The sequence below is a fragment of the Saccostrea cucullata genome, unplaced genomic scaffold, assembly GCF_032062105.1.
Source record: "Saccostrea cucullata isolate Sc308-1 unplaced genomic scaffold, CSIRO_AGI_Scuc_v1 ctg2852, whole genome shotgun sequence".
NCBI classification, from domain to species: Eukaryota; Metazoa; Mollusca; class Bivalvia; order Ostreida; family Ostreidae; genus Saccostrea; species Saccostrea cuccullata.
In genome coordinates, this window is record NW_026926042.1 from 59,739 (window position 1) to 81,465 (window position 21,727).

A 21,727-nucleotide genomic window follows, 5' to 3' on the forward strand; every position below is an offset into this window, starting at 1 on the left:
TATTTAAACCAAAAGGCTCCTGACCGTTTCCGATTGTAGAAATGAATTCATAAAAGAAACAAAGATAATGCTGATTTTAAAAGTAAAATTTAGCTTACATGCCTTGTATGTAAATTGATTCCTATCAGAAAATCAGAAATTAAACCAGGCTTTATTCAAAGAAATGTCTACGACATGTAGAATAAGAAATGTTAAGATAATATATATATTTGGGGAGTTTTTTTTTAAATGAAGAATTTGTTTTCAAATTCATTGACTTTTTGTTAAATGCCGTGTCCACAGAGAAATCAATTTCCTGGAAGATTGTTAACATATATGATTTTTATCTACACTAAATTCTGACATATAAAATAAGTAAAAACGTATAGATCTTTTCATAAAAAACCTTACTCCATTTGATAATTGACAGTAGTTTTAACAATTTTTAGCCAGACTCTTGAAACACATTCCTATTACATCAACTTATCATCAAAAGAAATTGATTCATGATCAAAACTCATAATTGCAAAGCCCGCTATGCATAAATTATCCCATCTTTCCGATATCGTTGATGTTCCTGGAATACTCTACTAACTAGACAGTGATTCTTTATATTTCCATTTTACTATATAATCAAAAGAGCCCCACCCTAACACCAGAACCCCTGAACCTCAGGCCATAAAATTCACAATTTTGGTAGAGGCACTCTTGCTCATCATAACTATGCACGAAGTTAATACCCAGGAGCAGAAAAGAAGATTTTCAAAGAAATAATGCATTTTCACTATATAATCAAAGGAGCCTCACCCTAACACCAGAACTCCTGACGCTAGGGCCATGAAATCTACAATTTTGGTAGAGCCATTCCCTTGCTCATCATAACTAAGTACTTCGTTTGTTTTTTTAATACCTAGGAGCAGAGAAGATTTTCAAAGTATTAATGCATTTTCACTATATAATCAATAGAGCCCCATTCTAAAACTAAAACCCCTGATCCTGGGGCCAGTACATCAAGTTGTGACGCACGTCGACGGACAAAAACAGATAGCAATAGGTCACCTGAGTAACTCTCATCAATATGTACATGTAACAGCATATGAAGTTTGATGAAAATATCTTAATTTCTTTGAATCTGAGCTTTGAACTGAGCTAACTGCAAAGTGTGACGGAAATACAGAAGATGGACATAACAAACACTATCTGCCCTGGTCTTATTCATGGTGGGACACAAAAACCATTCTTAGCAATCCACAATTTGATACCTATCCTATTATAATGCTACACTTTTGCTTAAGGACAAAACTAATTCCATAGCTGGAAATATTTTAAGCCAAAGTTTAAGGGTTATTAATCTCAAGTCTGTATCAGAAAATTTCGTCGAAAGCAACAGGAGTCCATAATACATGCAGGAAACGAAATTGATAACTGGAGTTATATTGGGTAAGTAGGAAATTTAACATTTTGACAGAATTTGATTTGGTAAGAAAGTTTCTATATTTCCTACGCAGAGTTAACTGAGATACGTCTAAAATATTATATTCACTTGCAAATTAGAATTGTAGATGTCTGAGCTTGACCCCAATACCTATCTAGAGGAAGCTCCTTGAGGTTAAATCAGCAGAAAGGAATATACTCCACTGAAAATGGACTCTATTAGAAGCTCACAAATGTAAGTTCTCATGACAAGAATTTTTAACACTAAAAAACAATTCCTTATTCATCTCAATCAGTGTAATCAGTGTAATTTGTTGACAATAAAATTGGTTGTAAATTTTTACACCACTGAATTTAAAACATATACATGTAATATATATATATATCCTAGACACGTTTATTTACAAATTTAACTATTTAAAAAAAATGAATGATTTAGTTGAGTTGAAAAATAACTGATTCAGTTGAGGTAGTATTTTTTATTTTATGATTTTTGAATGTAAAAATTATCAATAATGAAAATTATATTATAGTTTTACAAAAGTGAAACATTACTTATACAAAAATATAAATTCCACTTTAATCACTCTCAGTACTGAAGGCATACAACGCATATCAGAGTCAGTGTTTGTGGGACTGTGTGGTAAAGTGGGGACCTCACAAGTGGTGGCCATGAGGAGAGATACGATGGACATCGAGGAGATGGTGGTAAATCAAGCGAGAAGTGATGGGTTGTGTGTGATTTTGAGTGGAAGTTACGGTGAAGGACTTAGACTGAAAGGATCAGATCTAGACTTTATGTACTGGCGAAATAATCACCGTGTGATCTGGGAATTATCTCAGTCTCAGTATTACAACACACACAGACAGACACTGATCCTCTGTGACTGTTCTGATAGTCCGCCAGGATTTACTTTGTTATATTTACTGTCACCTAGCATGTATAGACAAAACCAGAGAGTCTGTGTAAGAATGAATAACAGATATTGTATATCTAGTTCTAAATACAGACAGATCACTTTATCTGAGTCATCACTACCTTATTACACCACTCCACATGGACCCTGTGCCAGTGGAACATTTGGAACACAAGAATATGATAATGCCTACTGTTTTTTTAGTGACTTTTGGCCTCCCTCTGCCTTTCCATGGATAGACAGATGTCACTCATGGCCCCAGCCTCATGTTGTTGATGATATAGTGAAGAATGGATGTCACTTTGTAGCAATTGGACATAAACTAGGGAATCATGAAGATCATGAATGGAGAATTTCTTTTTCCCAAGCAGAACAAAAACTTGTGTATATAATGAATCACTGTCAATTCTTAACTTATGGCTTACTTAAATTGATCTTAACAGAAATAATTAACAATGGAGTAAGTGATAATGATAAATTACTGTGTTCCTATCACATGAAGACGGCAGTTTTCTGGGTGATTCAACAAAATGCAATACCTCACTGGTGTCCACAAAATCTCCTGGGGTGTTTCTGGGTCTGTTTTAAACTCATCCTCAAATGGGTGCATGAGGGGGTCTGTCCTAACTTTTTCATTCCAGGCAACAACATGTTTCTGACAAAAATTCATGGCGTCAAACAACATCAACTATTTATAAAACTGTCAGATTTGTATGAAAAGGGTTTAGCATTCCTGCTTCATTGTCCCTCCATTAGATCTTGTATTATAGATGTCCTCTATAACCCCAGAAACTTCATCTGTACAGATGATCATACTCTGATTTCTGACTATCATTTTGATTTATATCTTTTTGGTGAATCACTAAGTTCTTTCATAGTTCTAGACAAAGATGACATACAAATATGTATTAGATATTTACATACAATAGAACAGATGATAGGTTCACCCCTCCTGACACATTATCAAGTCATTATGCTACAGAACATGACCGCTACGGTCCTTCAGTTCACTGCTTTTATATTACATATGGAAACTTACACACCTGACAACAAACTGAGGTATAGAGCTGACAAAATGTCCTGTCACATGCTGAAATTAGCAGCAAAGTTTGGTTGTATTACAGACATGCTGTACATAGCCATGTATTATTACAAGACACTTAGATACACGGAAGCTTTATCTATTATAGAGATGATCAAGGTCAAGTAAGCACAGCCATATGTGATGGATATAGGTAATTTTAATAGAGAGATGTATACTGAGGCTTTAGGGGGACAGTCTTGGTCTACAAAGATTAGACAGGCTGTAGCAGGGGATATCACACTTTGCAACAGAATTCATTACATCAGTGAACTGATACCTGAACAACAGTCTGCTCTACAGAGACACGGGCCTTTTATTTTTGTACCACTCTTTATCCTGTTATACATGCTTGAGATTTTGTGCTACAGACATGTAGACACAATGCGAGCACAAACAGCTCTAGATGATCTACAGACCCTAGTTCACTATGATCAGGGAGAGTTTATACCTTTATATCTCAGAGATATATCATGGCAAATTCTGGGGATCTGTCAACAGGTGACAGGGAACCGTCAGGCTGCTCTATATTCATACCAACAATCCTTCAGACAAGAACCAATAAACAACCTACAAACAGCTACAATTATCAGAATTATTATACTGATTTACAGACTTTATTTCAGTTAATTGTTGTTTGTGAGCACAGTTAAATGAATAATATATATAGCAGGCTGCTCTATACTCATATCAACAATCTCTCAGACAAGAAGCATTCCTCAAATTACACACAGCTACAGAAATGAGAATACAGAGTTTGTCAATGGATTCCCTTAATTAATCAAATGGCACGATGATCAGATATTTTGTTTTTTCCCAAACAATTACTGTTTTATCCTTTTACCACAGAGAGAGAGAGAGAGAGAGAGAGAGATAGAGAGAGAGAATAGTTAAGAGAGGGATACCTTCAGTATAACTGTTTGTGTTCATCACTAAGTTTGTTGTTGAGTTTATGAAGCCATACCTAAATACGGAAGGAAATATGACCAAGCTCTATTTAGTATCAATATTAACACGGAAAATTTTGTTACAATAAAATACTTTGAATAATAAGATATATATCTTCTGGAAATACATTTTTTTCATGACAGTCGTTTCTGACAAGGAAGAAAATAATTTTTATTACCTGATGGGGATTTCTCTACCAGGAAGCTTAGGATTTTTCTCAAAAGCGTCTATAAATGTAGAATATTTATTGGTTTTTCTGTTTCAGTCAAATTTCTTTTTAAATGTAATGATCGTCTTGTTTTCACGTGATTAGAAAGAGTAAGGTTACCAAAACTTTACACACTCTTATAAGTAAAACAACCAGGGTTCTATTTCCGGCAAGATTTTTAATGTTCATACTTTTCTGTGTCGGGTGGGGTATAAAAACAATGTTTTATGAAATGTATAGGTGCAAACTCTGAGACGTGCTACTACTCCACATGCTCGCTGCACGAACGATTCACGAACGCCACGCGGTTTGCACGAAACGCTGCACGGTTTACACGAAACGCTACACGGTTTGCCCGAAACCCTACACGGTTTACACGAAACGCTTTGCACGAAAGACTGCACGGTTTATACGAAAGGCTTCACGAAACGCTTTGTACACGTTTCTCACACGCTTTGTACACGTTTCTCGCACGTTTTGGTCTCAGTTTGGATTTTTTACTCGGTATATCTTGGACATTTATGCGGTTTCATCATTAATTAAATGGAAATCTTTCACAAAGCCACATTAAGCAGATGTTTAGATTAAATATTAGTACATTAGTATCATTTAAACCGATAGAAATATTTAATATTCTGGCAGTTGTAATGAATTAATAAGTAATTGTCGTTTCGTATTTATTTATTTATCCAAATGTTTAAAAACAAAATACCGATGTTATGAATGACTGTTTGATAAAATACAATTTTTATATATTAGTCATTCATTACAATTTATTTCTTGCATTTAAATAATTTTACGAGTATAGTTTGATACATTTAACAAAAATTCGATTTCTTACTGAGAAATTTGAACTCATTGATTTTAGATAATATTGGTTATATTGCGTTTGATTTCCGTAGGCGGATTATTCTTCTTGAGTTTGATTTAATAATAAAATTTGCCTTAATACTCTATTAAGGATTATTGATATAATTGTTAAGAATTTTTTTTTATCTTACGCAAGCATTATCTGTAGGAGGGAAACCGGTAGGGGTGGGGGGTAAATGTGATGTCTTAATTTATGTTCATTTATGTTCATTCTCTTTCTCTATTTACATGAAGCTTTTCAAATAACACCAGTATACTCATCATACTGTAAAATCCTTCATTTCAAAACCCGACTAGACGTATGTAAGTTTGTGTACATTAATTATATAGTCGCGGCATTTGATTATACATTGTACATACAATATAGATCGATCTTACACGGAATTTAGGTATATTCTGTACTAGAAAACAAAAATATTTTAGATTAAAAATTACGTGATTTATAAAACAAATGAAATAAAATACAATTATTCAAGATATACTCCTAAACTTATCCATGAAAGGACTACCAAATCAGTTCTATTAATTTTACTGTTAACGGCTAGAAAATCGGATTTACAAATAATAGATGAAATAAGTTGTACCCATAAATTTTTATAGAACCATTTTATGTCAAAAAAATATAACCCAGTCGTAATTTTCGGGTGTTGCTAAAACGCGGAACGGAAAACGGAACGGAAAGCGGAACGGAACGGAAAACGGAAAAAATTTTGTCAAACAAATAACATAGATTCAATATAAATCAGTCAAAGAACAATATTCTTGTTGTAAAAGTCATTTCTAATAAAAATTTATTGTAAACTATTATATATTCAAGAGTTATACACACTCTCCTTGGAAAAAATGCTACTGAAAGAAATCCCCCCCCCCACACACACACACGAAATAGAATTTTCGTTTTTGGGCAAAAGAAATATCCCCCCTTTTTTGCTTGTCAAATTTGTTGTATGTTGAATTTTTTTTTCTTACCCCCACTCCCTCTTTCAATGTCAATGTCTGAAAAGACAAAAACATCTACTTATGCTACTGTAAATCACTTTTAATTCGCTAGAACTTTATTTACGCGTTACCGTAATTACGCGAGACGGTATGCTCGCAAAAATTTCATTCTCGCGTATTTTAGAATTCCTTAAGATTATATAGAGAAAAGACCACAAATCGTGAAAATTATGTCTCGCTTATAAAGAGTCAATGACTACCTCGCGAAAATAAGGTTTCGCGAAAATAAAGTCATCTCCAGTATTCAGATTATGCATGCAGTGTCGAATCCGCGAGTCATGAAAGGGGGGGGGCAGTTTCGGGTAGTGTAGGGCCCAAAAGCCACATTAAAAATTGATTTATTAAACCTTATGTACATTTTGGACACAAAAACGGGGGGGGGGGGCCTATTACAACTTCTCAGATCTTTTTGATGAGCGGTAAAACACACTCATGTTTTACGGGGTCATTCATATACACCCCCCTCCCCCCAACATGCACACATATGTGCAGCAAACAAACAAAATTTAACTTTAATGTATGCAAAAATTCTGCAATCTGCATTATATCTACCACAACTCTGTCTATCCAGAAAAGGACTCTATATTAAATAAAATTTTAACGACCATTGTGTATCAGAGATGTTTATTCGAGCTTACCCTAGACGTAATCTCAATATTTTTTTAAAATCATTTTTCTTCTCTTTCCATGGTTCATTTAGATACCAAATATTTGCCCCCCCCCCCCCAAGTCATAACCTTTTAACTACGGAAATGTTCGTTCAAGTTCACATTTTCACACTTTTTGTGAATATAATAAACATTGTAAGTTAGTGTAAAAAAAATAGTACCGAAAAATGTTGGGAGTTGGAACTTATCCCCCTCTTGAATCAAACAATTGTTTTCATTTTGTGCTTTATCTCCCTTCCCAAATCAAACAATTGTCTTCTTTTTGTGTTTTTTTTTCTTGTCAAAATTTTTTCCAGTTCGTTTGACCCCCACCTTTTTCAATGTTGATTACATGTAACTGCTATGTTAGCGACTTTTGTAAATAAGAGACTAAGCATGGCAAAATCAATTTTATTTAATACTGGGGGATTGATTGTGTAAAAATGTACAAGATATATGGTTCGTGATAAAATTTGTGTATTTTAAGTGATTTAATCCAAAATGATATATTCCGTTTTCCGTTCCGTTCCGCTTTCCGTTCCGCGTTTTAGCAACACCCGTAATTTTCAGGTGTCATTAAGCCGTGAACTCAACAGGTATATAAATAGCAAAACAGGTTTTCAGTTTCATGCACTCGGAGCCCGTGATCGCTGTTGTAAATGACCTTGATCACAGTTGAATTAAAGACGGAAAGAAGATTCCAATATATTTTAAGGGGTGTACATGTATCTGTATACACATTTAACAAAGGATTTAAAAAAGAATAGAAAATTAACAATTATTCAAACTAACGTTAACATTAGATTGAAAGTTACAACAAAAAAATAAAATTCTGTACTAGTAATTTAACACCCCCCCCGTTTCTAAACATGCCGTCGTTATGGCATGTGAATTAAAATTATAATTCAATTATTTGACAATAATTAGCAACAAATTTTATGTATTAAAAATATTAACTCTTTGCCTATCACGCCGTCTGTGACTTAATAGTAGCATTACATTTGTTTCTATTTAATGACGTTATCCTTTTCCCCACAGCGCACTTGCGATTACGTGCTGAAAAAACGTGGTTTTGAAAATGAATATTTACACGTGTATGTAGCAATGGTTGTCGTATATATTGCCACCAACATATATATCAGTATATATATATATATATACTTAATAGAAGAATTGCTCTTCACCACATGTTGTATTCTGTCTATTACTTTATTATCTTTATATGTAATCATATATGTTAAATGTTTATGCCTTATGGGCCCTGATTGGTAATAAATTCTATTCTATTCTATTCTATATCGCCATAATATTCATGCAACCATCTTTAATGTTGAATTCAAGTATTAATGGTGATATTATCCTGTTTATTTAGTTCACATGTTTCATGTGGAATGGTACAAACTAAATCTATTTACTTAGCTTACAACGTATTTATTTTAAATTTCAAATTTAAGCCCAAAACCTCGATGAAAATAATTTCTTGATTTTTCCGACAGGGTGTCATTTCATGCTTGTGTTAAACAACGATCCCCCCCCCTTTTTTAATTTCTTCGGTCCATGCATAACGATTTTATCGAAACTTGCAAAAACTTTAATAATAAATAAGAATAGAAATGAGATCGTGAAGAGAATGATTATCACTTGTGAAGATTTTTATAAAAGTTATTTCACCGATTTTTTAGGACAAAAAAGAAGTTATAGATTTCAGCATATCTAATTTTTTTTAATTAAGAGGTTTCTTTTTTTTTTTTTTTTTTTTTTTTTTAAATTTGTTTTACATACAAATATTGTTGGAATATATCGCTTAATTTTATATTGAACAATAAAGAGGAGTATTGATTTTCGAAGGGAAACATTTCATTTTTAAGTTAAAATTTAACTTATCACATCTTCTTTTTAATATTTTGACCGATATACGGATGAGATACTGCCGTCGGACTCGGCCTTAAAATAATCAGTCTTAAATTAGCGTTATATATCTAATCCTTACTAGCAAAGTTTACCGATCCGAAATCTACTGTGGTGGATCGGAAACCCTTGGCTAGCGAAGATTGAGGAATCTTTACCCCTACAGGTACATGTGGACTAATAAAAAAAATCATCAAACTTTTTTATTGGCCTAAGGTGAAAAAAAGAAAAAGAAAGAAAATAGAACAAGTAAATAAATGAAAAATTACAAATAAAAAAACCCATCGAAATGCAATAGTTCTTTTCTTAAGAATGAAATTTAATCACATTTTTAAAAACAATGTAATAGTTTACAAGAGAGGCCAAGAACTTCTCGGACGTGGCGGTCAGTACTGGACATTAATCCCCATGGTGTCTGAAGTATTCCGATTATTTGTGGAGCAAATCAAGGAGAGTTCTTTAGAAAGGTTTCTTTAAAAATGCATTAATTGTAGCTGTAGTTATTGAGAAATTAATATTAGCAGGTATTTCCACAATTTTTCCAAGTGTTATCAAAGGAATTACTTAGTAAAAAATTTTGCCTTGATTATCATAGTGAACGCGATAAATTTTATGAATATGCAGCGTCGATGCAGACGCAAACCTGTCCACTTTTAGAAAATGAATACTTTTTCTATAAAAAGAAACTTGCGGAAAATAAAGTCAGATTAAGAAACATGGTATACAATAAAATTTAATCTATCACTCAGGATCTATCAGGAGCTGGTGTGTAGTAAATTCACAGATTTTTTTTAATATCTATACTTTTGTGATTGCTCGGTTATCCCTATGATCATCATATTATTAAAATATAGAATTTAACGGCATAAAAAAAAATTGATTGTAATTTGTAAAAGATATGCAATTCTGACCGAAATAAATGTTCATATAAATCAGAATGGATAAATTAATAAACAGATCACCTCAATATATTTCAGTAATGAAAAAATATATTCTTACTACTTTTTCTTTTCGATATTTCATGGTTTATTTGGCAATTTTTAGTTATCTTTTATTTTCCGACATTTATGAATAAGTAAATTTAAGGTAATAAAACTGGAACTGAAGACTCTCCTACATGTATCTGAAAATCAAAATCGAACAATAAATCATTGACAATAAAATAATAAAGGTAAAAGCTTCGCTTCGTTTTTAAAGAAAACCATGACAAAGTGCAATCACTGACATAATATAATTCAAGTGTACTTGATTTTTGTTACCTTTCGATTATTCATAAACTTAGTAGACATACCCCCCCCCAAAAAAAAAAAAACGGAAATGCAAAGAATTGTCGGAAATGCAGAGCATAGTTCCTGAAACTTTATAAATGAAGTACACAATATCAGATCAATCCTTCTATATAACAAGCCGTTGATCGGAGAAAAAAAAAAATTCTAGAAATGCTGAATATACCGGTAATTCCGGAGATTGATGTAGGAAATAATTTAGACCGCTGTTGGTCAAAGATGTTTAACACCCACCCCCCCCCACCCCCCAAGAATGGAGTTTTTAGCGCCTAAATGCATTGCTCCTAATACATGTATCTCTGCACTACCCTTTGCATGAATACAGTCACGAGTTAACTGTCCATTCACAAGGTAGATGTCAAATGGATTTTTTTTGTGTGTATAACGTAAACATGTATAGCTGGTGGAAGAATGATTTATCACATCGTTGTCCTCTTATGGAAAGTTTACTGACATATTAAGTTTTTCTTAAACCTATCATTTCTAGTGTATGCAGTGTTGAAAAAATTGAATCTACAGGGTACACGTATATATATAATTCTTAAACTACATGTGAAAACGGATAGGTGAATATTTTTAAATATACTGACAATATTAACGTTCTCAAGGCGGATCAAAAATATTCCTAAGGAACTACATTTGTATTTACCCACTTATAAAACTAATCACTGGACACATTTTTTTATTATACCCCCGCTCCGAAGCCAAGGAAAGAGGAAGGGGGAAGGGGTATACTGTTTTACCCTTGTGTGTTTGTCCGTCTGTCTAGCTGTTTGTGAGTCTGTCAGTAAGTTTTGATCGCAGTTTTCGCAGCAACTACTCATCACAGATGCTTGAATTTTCGCACATTCTCCACTGATGCATGCAATATAGTGGGATCCATTTTTTTAAAATTCAATGTCAACTGCCTGTTAATCCGTGCGTCTGTCGTAGAATACATAACACATTCCGTCGCAGTTTTTTTTTCCAGCAACTACTTGTATTGCAGATGCTTGAAATTTAAGCACATACTTTGTTGTGGCATGCCATGTGATGGGATTTATTTTGGTATGAATCTGATGTCAACTTCCTATTTGTCCGTGCATTTGCCCGTAACTGAACTTGTGTAAATTTTAATTACTGTAGATCACTATATTTTCGCGACACCTTATTTTCGCGACTTATCTATGTGGTATTTATGAGCGAGACAAAATTTTCGCGAGTTGTGGCTTTTGTTTTATATAAATATACATAATACGAATATACACGAGAATAAAACTTTCGCGAGCAGACAGACTCGCGCAATTACGCGAAAATAAAGTTCTCGTGAAGAAAAAGTGATTTACAGTAACAAATCAGTTTATTTTCACATCAGGGCAGGGTATTACTAGCGACCATTGGCTGACAGACTTGTGTTTGTCCAGCCCTGTTTTTAAAAATATCAAACTAGTATGTACTATACTTGCCTTAGATTTTCCCGAATACCTTGAATTGTTTTATGTATATACATGTAAGTATATTTTTAAAAATCAATACATACGAGTAAGTGCAACACTTTTTTACGAATATTAGAAACGTTGAGTCGATAACGAAATCATTCAAATTCAAATTAACCAACATTTTTTTTTAACACGATATTGCCGTTTCTTAAGTTTTTTTTCCTTTCCAATTGTGTATGTATTTTTTTTTTTATTGCTGTGTAAGGCGGAAACAATAAGGTTGTATTTTTACGAAATTTGAATTTAAACCGAACGAGAAATAAGGTTAAATTTAAATTAAACCAAAGCTTTATTATATGAACAAAACCTCTTTTCTATTCAGTTGTACGAGTATGAATTAACTTAAATCTTTTTTAAATTTATCCGTTCCTTCTGTCGATTTCTGCAAACACGTTTATCAAATATTTACATAAAAAATACATTTGTCGAATTTGATAAATTCGGGATCATGGGCCCCATCTCACACATGATTGGGGGATATCTACGTCACCAACCCAGTGGTTCAGGTGGTGAGCTTATTTAGTGTCAAAAGAAAAATTTGTCTCGCATCCCAAGTTTCGTCTATTACATTGAACGACTCGGACATATTAAAACGAGGAAAAATATTCTTATTTGCGAAATATTTTAGAATAAACTTTAAAAATATATTATTTATCATTAATTGTCATACCATCAAAACTTTAGGCGGTATCAGAGCAGAAAACGTCAAAAACGCAATATGCGTTAAAGTGCGTGATTGTGGGGTAAAGGTATATGCGTTAAAATGCGTGATTGTGGGGCAATGGTATATGCGTTTAAATGCGTGACTGTGGGGAAGGGGGTTAAATGACACATCGTGTCAAAACTTTCTTTCACGTACTTTAAGTGTAAAGACAAGAGCGGAGTTCTGATGTATTTTTGCTTTAAATAAAAAAAATGATTATACCGGTATTTATTTTGTTTCTTTGAGAAAAAATATTTCAGAAGCCATGATCACTTTCATAGTATATTGAATTCAATGCCCTTCAAATTGTTGTACAAAGTTGATTAATCTGAACACATTTTCTTGGAAGGAAAAGAAAACAAATAAATATATATTATACATTACCGAGTAATTTCGTTTTGTTGTTCCATTATTTTTACTCCAAAAATATCAGAATCATAACTGATTTAATATTAAAATACAAATACAATTTGACATCCTGACCCATCGATAGCCAGATTTAAAATGAAATGACTTCCGAATGAATCTTACCCGATTCTTGTACGAAAGTCACACGTTTCTCACACGATTCTTATACGAAAGTCGCACGTTTCTCACACGTTTCTCACACGCTCGCTACACGGTTTGCACGAAACACTTTAGAGCTTACACGAAACGCTGCACGGTTTACACGAAACGCTTCACGGTTTGCACGAAACTCTGCACGGTTTACACGAAACGCTACACGGTTTGTACGAAACGGAAAGCGCACGAAAGTTACATGCTTTTTTGGGGTAGTAGTACGTCTCAGGTCTGTAACTTTTTATTAAACCATGTTTTCATATGTTAATAAAATTATTTACATACTTATGATTTATAACATTTTAATGCTTTAAATGTCTGGAATTATACTGGTAATTTTCGTTCAATATAGAGAATCTAGTTTTTTATTCAAATTTATATTTCCCATTTTCTTCTTCGAATTATATTCCACAACGTATATTGAATAAAAAAAAACAATTGCGATTATATCTGGGTATTAATGTTATTATTTCCTTATATCGATATATGACTGCCGTCACGAGGAAAGGGGCCCTTCAGGTCAAATTTTCACAAATTGACTTTTTGGTAAATTTTGATAGCCGGACTCTTTTTGGATGCAAATATATATAAATTTTGAAATTATCTCACGTTTTCGGTATTTTATGAGTATTTTAGTGAGGCGCTCCAAAAATAACTTTGACTTTACTCAGTGAAAACGTAATGACGTCGCCTGCGTCTAATTCAATTTAAAAAAAATTCTTAAGAATACATGTTATTTAAATAACCTCAATCGTATTGAGAATTAAAGGAAGTATTTAATTTTTTTCCTAGCGACTAGTACTTGTGTAACTATCTTTTAGGGGTTTAGCAATTTCGTAAAAAAAGGGGGATGAAGTCAGAAGCTAGTTTATTCCTTTTATAAACATTCATGAAAAAATATAAGTTCCCTTCTTCCATACAAGTGGATTTGAAAAAAAATTACGTTTTTGAATATTTTATTTAAAATGTTTAAAGCTCTACGTTTCCATTGTTTATACAATTCATTTTCTTCGCCTGTCTTTGTTACATGTATGGAGTCGAAACGTAGTAAATAGGCAAATAAAGGACAAATGAATCATTTATTTTTATACCGTATCTTAAATTTAAACGTTCATTTAATTTAGACGTCAATTTGAAAGCGTCTTTTAACTTTTAAGTTTTTTAAAAAGCAAATCACAATTAAAATTGGTTACAAATATTTGTACACATTACATGTACCCCCCCCCTTTTTTTTAAATGTTGCAACTGTACCGTGTTTCACACTAACACAACATTTGTATATTTCTTACAAGGACCGCTACTAATATTTCAAAAAAAAATATTTATGTACAATATTATATAATTAAATCAATAGATGGTAATTGTGCTGTTCTTTTCTCTTTTTTTTATATGTACACTAAAAGGTGCTTGAATTTTCTGTCCGAAATTACAGATCCATTAAAATTTTGGGGAATTTTTTTTGAAACTGAATGATTACTAATATATTTTCACGCAGGAACGTCAGGTCCCTAGGAAGCCATTTCAGTTGGGGATGGAGTGGGTGGGTGTAGCTATATTTTTTTTTAGTTTTGACAAGCAAAACAAATTTTTTTTACGACCACGAACGGTCATCTTTTCATTTTCCTCCGTGACAATGGATATTTTTTTTCACATTTCGATGCGACTGTCTCATCTAATAATGAAATCTAACGTCCAACATTCGTTCAGAACATACCAAACATATAAAAAGAACAACATTTGGCTCGTACCTACGCCTGTCGCCACACAACTCGTTTGAAAAAGAGAGGGGAGGGTTCAGTCAGGGAAAAAATAACTTAAAAAACCCTCACGCCCCCAAAAAAGGGGTGGGTGGTGGGTGTTGAAACTCGAATCCAATTTCGCCTTTGGGAAGGGGGGTGGTAGGTTCAGTTTTCTTTCTTGATCAAAATTTCCTAATCAAATTAAAGATAATACAATTCCTTTTTTGTCCTATTGTGCACGAATTTGACTATGCTGCAACAAAAAAGAAGTGTGTGGAGATTGGGGGTGGCTGACTTTCAATGTACATCCCCTCAATCCCCTTTGCTACTTGCGTGCGACTGTAATGGCCAATGTTTTATTCAAAAGAAGAAAAAATGTGTTTGTTTATTAATTACCTTCCGTAGAGTCATATTAGGATTAAGATACAGAGTCTAATCTCGGAACTTAAAGAAATTAATGTCGAGATATGCGGGTTATGTTGAGACATGTATCAGAGTTGAAGATTTCAACTCAAAATGTGACTTATTTATTTCATATCATGAATTCAATATTCAGTGATATATATGTCACGCTCATTAAGGTTTTTCAAAATATTTTTAAACATTTTCAAAACTTTGGGAATTTACACCTATAACACATACTTTTTGCTCTTTCATTGATGTATTCTCAAGAGATGTAGCCATATATCTGATGTTATCCAAAACTCTCGGTCTAATTATAAATATCCTCATTCATAATATCACTGTCGATGTAATATTTTTAATTTCTTCAACATTAGGTCTAATGCTTTTGGGAAAAGTCTACAGTACCTGTATTTAATTTCTTAACATATTGCAAATTAGGTTCCAGTTGGATTTCATTCATTCATATCATCGGAACAATTTCAGAAATTTGAAGCAAAAGTCGTTTCTACCATACAATTCATTTGAATGTATTTGTTTGTTAATTTTGAATTAGTTTTTGAAAATAAATCACTTTAGCAAAATTTTCGTGGCATCACCATCATCCCTATTTTTTACCCTTATTCTATTACTGTTAATTTATTAAAAAGATATTTATTGTTGATGTAAAAAGTTTGGATCTCCCATGTTACTAGAATCTTTATTCAATGAAAGAGGGATTATGTTTCTTAGCTCTAATTTTTACCGGTCTTTTTATTCGAAGATATTTTTGGCTTGTCTTCTTACCCTTTTTTTTACCCAAACATTTTAAAATCGACAGTTCACCGAGGGCTGGTTATCGGGGTATATCAGTTTAATTAACTATGGATTAAAATTAAAATGGATAAATACGTTTTAAATTATGGTATATATTTTTCAGGGAAAAAGGAACGTTTATAAGAACGGTAATTACTATATGTGCATAGATTTCTCTCTTCTCTCTCTCTCTTTCTCTAAAAAAATGTACATGTATATTGAATATACCTTTTAATATTAGGACTTCTTCACATGAATTCAAATTTAAGCATGTAATTTGCTCAGAAAACAAATATACAGCATCTTTCATTAAGTCATTCGTATGCATCTTTTTAATCGCTGTCCCATCTGAGCTAGTGTAGCAACGTGCATGCCCAATGTCCCGTATATCAACATCAAGTAAAATACTTAAACAAAATTATGAAAAAAACTTTCGTACTAAATTGTAATAATATCATTTACCTATTGAAAAATGTCTGCAACAAAATTCAAATTTTTGTCACTCTTTGCAATTCAATTTTATTTTATTTTATTTTTTTTTTTTTACAAAATGCAGTCAACAGGAATTACTTCCGTGCTTACAATCCCACGACTTTGACGTCGTTTTCTGAGCATTGTGATGTCAAAAGATAAGGGCCTTTTTCTCATGACCGTAATCATATAGTTTTGAAAAAAAATGTACATTCCTCTTATCAATGTGAATTTACATCGCATAAGAAAGGATATCCAGTGTACCATGCCTCCCAGTTTTTCTCGACTCTCACTAAATGATATTTATTTCACAAAATTATAATTTCATGTTTCTCCGTTATATAAACTTAAAAAATAATAGTGAATTATATGTTTTTATTCGTATATGTGCTCTTTTTGTTGGTGTTGGTGTTGTTATGTATCCTGTGTGAATTCTGTTTATTTCTTCGTTGCTTACTTTAAATTAATTGCATATTACTGAATACAAAATAGTCGAAGCGATTGATTAAAACAAATAACAGATACAAATATTTTTACAAAACATCGACCTCTAGAAATATCAGATGTGGGATAAGACATTAGGTACCAAAGGGTATTAAGAATCCCCATAGATCAGCCACACCCAACATGCAAGCTTCTTTTCTTCAGGCAAATGGAAAAACCCAGGTTCAAACTATCTATATCATTAATGACCCCCTTGCTGTGTCTTTCAATTTAACATTTAGATATATCTCATATATCTGATAGAGATGCCCAACAGCCTAATATATCTGTTTCATACTTGGAAATCTTAATCAGAAAAAAAAAATAATGAATACAATGTCCCCCAAAAATAATGATAAACGTGATGATTTTGACTTTTCCATCGTCAACTTCCTTTGTTTATGTAGCAATATAAAATCAGGTTTTGTTTATATCTCCAAGATGATTAAATAGAAAAGAACTTGCTTCACTTACGAAAAAAAAAAATCTGTAAGGAAAATTTTATTCATTATGGCACCAGATTGTGCCTGATTTGAATTTCAGTAGTTTTCTGAAGTTGCTTTCTGAAGTTTGTTTTCTGCATACTTTGTGTAAAAACATGAACTTATTATATTTCTTGGAACTTAGGAATAAAAATAGTTTGTTAAAATATACTTAATTTTTTGGATGGTAAGGGTTAATCACACAGAATTTAGAACCGGATTAAATTGATACGATTATTTTGTACGTATTTCTTTAAACGGTAAAATTTCTTTCGTCAGCATAGCTCCCTTTTTAAAACTTAATTTGTAGTTTATACGATATTAACTGCTGTTTTAAACACTTTCAAATACGTAAACTAAACAATGTATCAAAAACATACAGGATGTCCCAAAACAATGTAAATCACGAATACACACAAAGATATTTTGTCAACTTCTAATGAATTAGCATACATTTTATCTGACAAACTTTCGAGAACTTTCTGTTCAAGAGTCAGGTAATAATAATGTCCTAATGACGTCATCATATTTTGATATGGAACCATCAGACGAAGAGCTGGTAGAAATTGTAAAACTTTACTATCGGTCTAAAATTGCTACTTAAGTCATTAGTACCATGAAAAAAACAACATCCTGTTATGAAAGTTCTCAACAGAAAACAAAGCTTGGTAAATAAAAACAATTTTAATTCAAGGGACGTCATTTGGAACATGTTGTAAATTGACATATGTTAATCTAAAGAAAAAAAAATATTGATGATTAATAAGGAAACTGTGAAAACTGTATGCTTCGCAAAAAAATTATAACAATTTTAAATTTCATCATTGTAACTTGAGGCATAAAAGATTTATAGCGGTTTAAAAGTGTAACATATGTTTTGGGACACCCTGTATATCGCTGATTTACAAGTAACCCTTCAATTATTTACAACTTGTACAAATGGAACTTCTAATCAAGAAATTTAGAGGGTATTTTAGCCTAATTTTAATACATAACCATACATTTTTAAAAAGTGAATCAAGAATTATCATATATACTCAACAAAAAAAGAAATGCATATTGTTTTACTCGTCAAAGAAATTTTTAAAATGTATATGGAACAACTATTTTTTATATCATTGGATACCTGTGACCTATTTAAAGGACAAGATGGGGTTTTAAAACCCAAGTGTTGAATTATCTCCCTTGATTAAACATATTTATGAAAGTAGTGTTTTTCATGAATTCTTCTAAATCGGATGTCTATTTTCGTTGATATTTTGGATTTAGAGAAACTATTAACGCTCCTATTAAACCCATATTTAAGATTTGATTGCAGTGGTGATGCTGCAATGCCACGCCGAAACAAAGATGAACACAACCAGGCTAACGATGATACTAAACGGAGCTACGCAACAAGAAATTGCAACTGTATTTGGAATAAATCAATGGGCTTTGCAACCGTAAAACTAATGTCTGAAGACCATTATCTGGCCATCCGCAGGTAACCACAACAAGGCAGGACCGTCAGCCCCCCCCCCCCCCCCCCTTCAGCACCTCATGTTATTCAGAACTTGCTGTAAAACTGCTGCTACAATTGCTGGATGAAAAAAATCAGCATATAAAGGTGCATAAATTGTCTGCAAAAGACTGAAAAGAGACGGTATTCCTCTACGATATCCGTGCATTGGAAACCCACTAGCATTGAGAAGTCGCACAGTACATATTGTTATGCCCCTTGAATTTGGGGGTGATGAAAATGACATCAACTTGACTTTTCAATTCGCAACAAAGGACATGTTTGATTTTTATCAGAAAACACTTTAAAATCACTTGATTAAAATAAGGTTAAACTGAAAACTTAGATTTTCATATTATTCTGAATATGCGTTTCTTTCTTTTGTTGAGTATATTATTAGTTACACAATCAGTTAGTGACCTAATACGGATTCATACAGGGTGTGAAATGGAAATCCGTATTGGGCGAGGCGAAGCCGAGTCCCAATCCGGATTTCCATTTCACACCCTGTATGAATCCGTATTAGGTCACTAACTGACTGTGTAACGAATTTATCCCGCTGAAGACCCTTTTCGATTTAAAAATTATATTTGTGCATATGATGAAAATATTAAGTTTTAACCTAACAACAATCAACATAAAATATTCGATTTCGTTACGGAAACAAGATATTTTAACTATAAATTACCTACGTTAACCGTTTCTTAGCCGCCAGTTTTATTTACAATAACAACACTTCGAACGGAATCGCCTGTCCGATTTTTATATTACGCCTCGACGGAGACGTAATATGGAAACGGAGACGTAATACGGAAAATTTCAGGGCGTCATGTGATTAGCTTTTATCCAATCAGTAATCGACAAATTTGTCTGAAGCGGGATAAATAAGGATATTACAGTTCCCCAACTTTTGTTTTTATTTGTCTTACGATTGTTTGAAGTCTGTCACATGGAGGAGGTGGATAACTTTTACTCAGTCAGTTGCAAATCAATACCCAGTCGATGTATTACGTAATTAAATTATCATGACGCCATAATAGGCACAGTATAAGTTTTATGAAGCATGTAGCAGAGAAATCATTTATAAACAACTGATTATACGTAAACCTTTCACCGATGGGGGTACATGTTATTTCATTACAAACTTTTTTATTGACAGGGAGGTAGGGAATGATAGCTGGTTAGTAAATCTCAGACCTGACTCGGCACCGCCTCGCCATGTTTGAAATTTACTAAACAGGTATCATCCCGTACCCTTTCACTAAAATATGTACATGTAACAATTAAAACCTGCAATCCAATCGGTATTTACAATATCCTTAAAAACAAGTGACAACACCCAATTTTTCATCCAATCAGAATTTGATGTTGAATAAAGGGTTATTTTCGCCTTGTTTTATTTTCGCCCTTTTGTACTTGTGAATAATTTTGCGCCGTTTTAAATTCGCCAAGTCATGGTTCTGTTTAAGAAATATGAGGTGTTATTTGAATTCGCCACTTTTTTTTAATTCGCCCAATCATGGAGAGGGTGAAAGGGGGAAAATAAAATGGAGGTGAAATTTCCCTGTATACAGGACATATAATTGACAGTGAAAATATCCGCTTTTTATTAAGCAGCATTTGCTATATAATGAAGCAAGTGAAATAATCTACTTTTTTCACCACAATCAACAATTGCTATAGAATGTAATTTAATGAATCGCTGTAAATTGTTTACATTTTATCGATATGCATGTGACTGGTTCAGTTTACTCCCTACGCCTCTTTTCGGCGCTTTGATTGATTGATTGATTGTATATTATTTAATGTCCCCCTCGAGAATTTTTCACTCATATGGAGACGTCACCGTATGCCGGTGAAGGGCTTCAAATTTTGAACTATACTCGGCACTTAGGGCCATTGAGCAGTGAAGGATCTTTATCTGCCAACGCCTGCCGCTGACACGGGGCCTCGGTTTTCAAGGTCTCATCCGAAGGACCCGCAACTTTCACTTCAATGTGCCGAGTGAATGGCGAAGGAACAGTTGCTACCCATTTTAACGACTAGGTCAGTCGCGGCCGAGATACGAACTCACGACCTCCCGATCACGGAGCGAGTGCTCTACCTATTGAGTTACCGTGAACGGTTTCTGCGCTTTGAAAGTATACTCAGAATGATTAAATGGACAGTTTATTTATTGATTAATAGTATAATGTTTTATGTCCAATTCCTAATTTTCAAAAATATATACGTGACGTCACCGTAAACCGTTGAATGGGGTCACGATTTGGCCTTTACTCGGCAATCTGGTCCATTTAGCAGTGTGTGATTTTTATCGTACTAACGCCAGCTGTGATACATGGCCTCCTTTTTTAAGGTCTAAATCGAAAGACGCGCACCTTTCATTTCAAAGTGCAGCACATACGGCAGAAAACATTTGTTACCCATTTTTTCATCGACTAAAGTTGGTTGCGGCGGGGATTCAGAAAACACGACATCCCAATCCACGGACTAAGCTACCACGAACGATACTTAGACTGAGAAAAAAGAAATTCTGGGTGGAAATGGAAATCTCTCTGGCGGAGTGAATTGAAGGGTTCAATTAAAAAGACATCTACACAAATTTAAGTTTTATTTAAAAACTTTAATAGCAATAAAAATAAAAAAAAAAAGAACTTTCGAAACTCTCCACCGAATGGACCTCTCACTGGAATGTTTTTTGAAAAAATAAGAAACAAATTAATTTACATTTTATATATCTTTTTCTTGAGAGTTCTCCATAATTTTTATATTAGGGGACAAAGAGAGAGTAAGAAAGAGAGATAGAGAGAGAGGGGTGAGTAAAAAAAAATGAACACA

At 33.1% G+C, this 21,727-nt stretch overlaps 1 protein-coding gene across 1 annotated transcript; it reads left to right on the forward strand.

The window, feature by feature from the left end:
• Positions 1 to 1,622: 1,622 nt before the first annotated feature.
• Positions 1,623 to 9,764, forward strand: LOC134270455 (uncharacterized). The gene is given in 3 exon segments (XM_062752670.1): positions 1,623 to 1,648; positions 2,007 to 4,007; positions 9,737 to 9,764. Coding segments are annotated over 3 exon segments (2,055 nt in total).
• Positions 9,765 to 21,727: the final 11,963 nt, after the last annotated feature.